Genomic DNA, 1,271 nt, shown 5'->3' on the forward strand with positions numbered 1-1,271 from the left:
CCACCATCGCTTCATCACCGAGAAGCGGGTCTTTGCCAGCTGGGCAGGCCTCTACAACATCACCTTCTCCCACCCCACCTGGCCTTAGGGGCTGTTCCCCCCGAGTTGGGCAGGCCCCCCGCCCCCCCCAGAGCTGGGATGAATGGAGGTCCCCTGCATCCCTCCAGGAAGGGGGGAGCAGTGGGTGCCTCCCATGGGACCACCAGCGTTATGCGTGGTGGCTCCTCACACCCAGGATGTGTTGGGTTTTTTTGGGGGGCAGGGAGTGAGGGCCATGTTTGGGGTTCCCCCTGCATGGGTGTGAAGTGTGGGGGTGTGATCCTGCCCCGTCCTGGTCCAGGGGTTGCAGCCCCTGTGAGTGCACAGGGGGTGCCGGGTCCCCTCGGCTCAGTTTGGGGTCATCACTTTTGAGGCCACTGTGGAGACTCTTCCCCCCACACCCTCTGGGTGGGTGCCCCACCCTTTGGGGCTCAACCCCCCTCTGTCATCCCCAGCACCCTGGTCCCAGCCCGTGGGCATCCTTCCCTCAGCAAAACCCCCCAGTTTTCAGTGAGACCCCATGGGGGTGACACTGCCACCCTCAGTGTCCAAGACCACCCGTCTCCTGACACTGCTGCATCCCACACCCACACTGCCAGAACCTTTTCTAACTGAGCAATGGGATTTGGGGGGGAAGGGAGGGTCTTTGGGGGGCTTATTTTCTTTCCCCTCCCAGCTTCTGGTCCCGGGGTTTGTATTCAAGTTTATCTCCAAGTGTGCCCGGCCGAAGGAGCAAGATGCTCGTTAGCGGTAACGAAGGGGCCAGCAGCAGCCTTTATAAAGGATTTAGGAGTGGGCACGTCGTTGGGGAGGGGGGGCAGCATTGCCCCTTGGTGCCCTGTACCTGGGGAGAGTGGGACATTTTGTTACTAATTTATCAGCAGCAGAAAGGTGGGGTTGGGAAAAACAGCTAAATACGGCGTGTTTGAGTGCTGAGCCCTGGCAGGGCTCCGTGCCTCAGTTTCCCTCTGTCTGGTCCCTGTTGTTGTTGGGGCTTTGGGGGTGTCAGTGCTGATGGAAGCTGTGGGGTGCCTGTGTTTTGTAATGGTTTGTACAGGAATAAATATTGCTGCAGTCTTGTTGCCTTGGGCCCTGGCTCTGGGCTGGGTTTTTGGGGCTGGTGGTGCCATGGCAGGGGGTGTTGGGGGCCCCTCAGGACACCCCAGCAGTGCTGGCAGTGGGTGCTTGGCAGGATGTGGGAAGGGAACTAATGTGTCCAGGAGGCATCTGTG

General features: G+C 60.0%; 1 protein-coding gene across 1 annotated transcript in view; it reads left to right on the top strand.

Annotated features, from left to right (window-relative positions):
* The window catches only part of ST6GALNAC6 (ST6 (alpha-N-acetyl-neuraminyl-2,3-beta-galactosyl-1,3)-N-acetylgalactosaminide alpha-2,6-sialyltransferase 6), a 1,423-nt gene extending 1,335 nt beyond the window's left edge, over positions 1 to 88 (top strand). Inside the window, exon 4 of the mRNA XM_010000646.1 lies at positions 7 to 88. Coding sequence (XP_009998948.1) covers positions 7 to 88 — 82 coding nt within the window. The remainder of the gene's footprint in view (positions 1 to 6) is intronic.
* Positions 89 to 1,271: the final 1,183 nt, after the last annotated feature.

This window comes from Chaetura pelagica, unplaced genomic scaffold (assembly GCF_000747805.2).
Source record: "Chaetura pelagica isolate M959 unplaced genomic scaffold, ChaPel_1.0 scaffold591, whole genome shotgun sequence".
NCBI classification, from domain to species: domain Eukaryota; kingdom Metazoa; phylum Chordata; class Aves; order Apodiformes; family Apodidae; genus Chaetura; species Chaetura pelagica.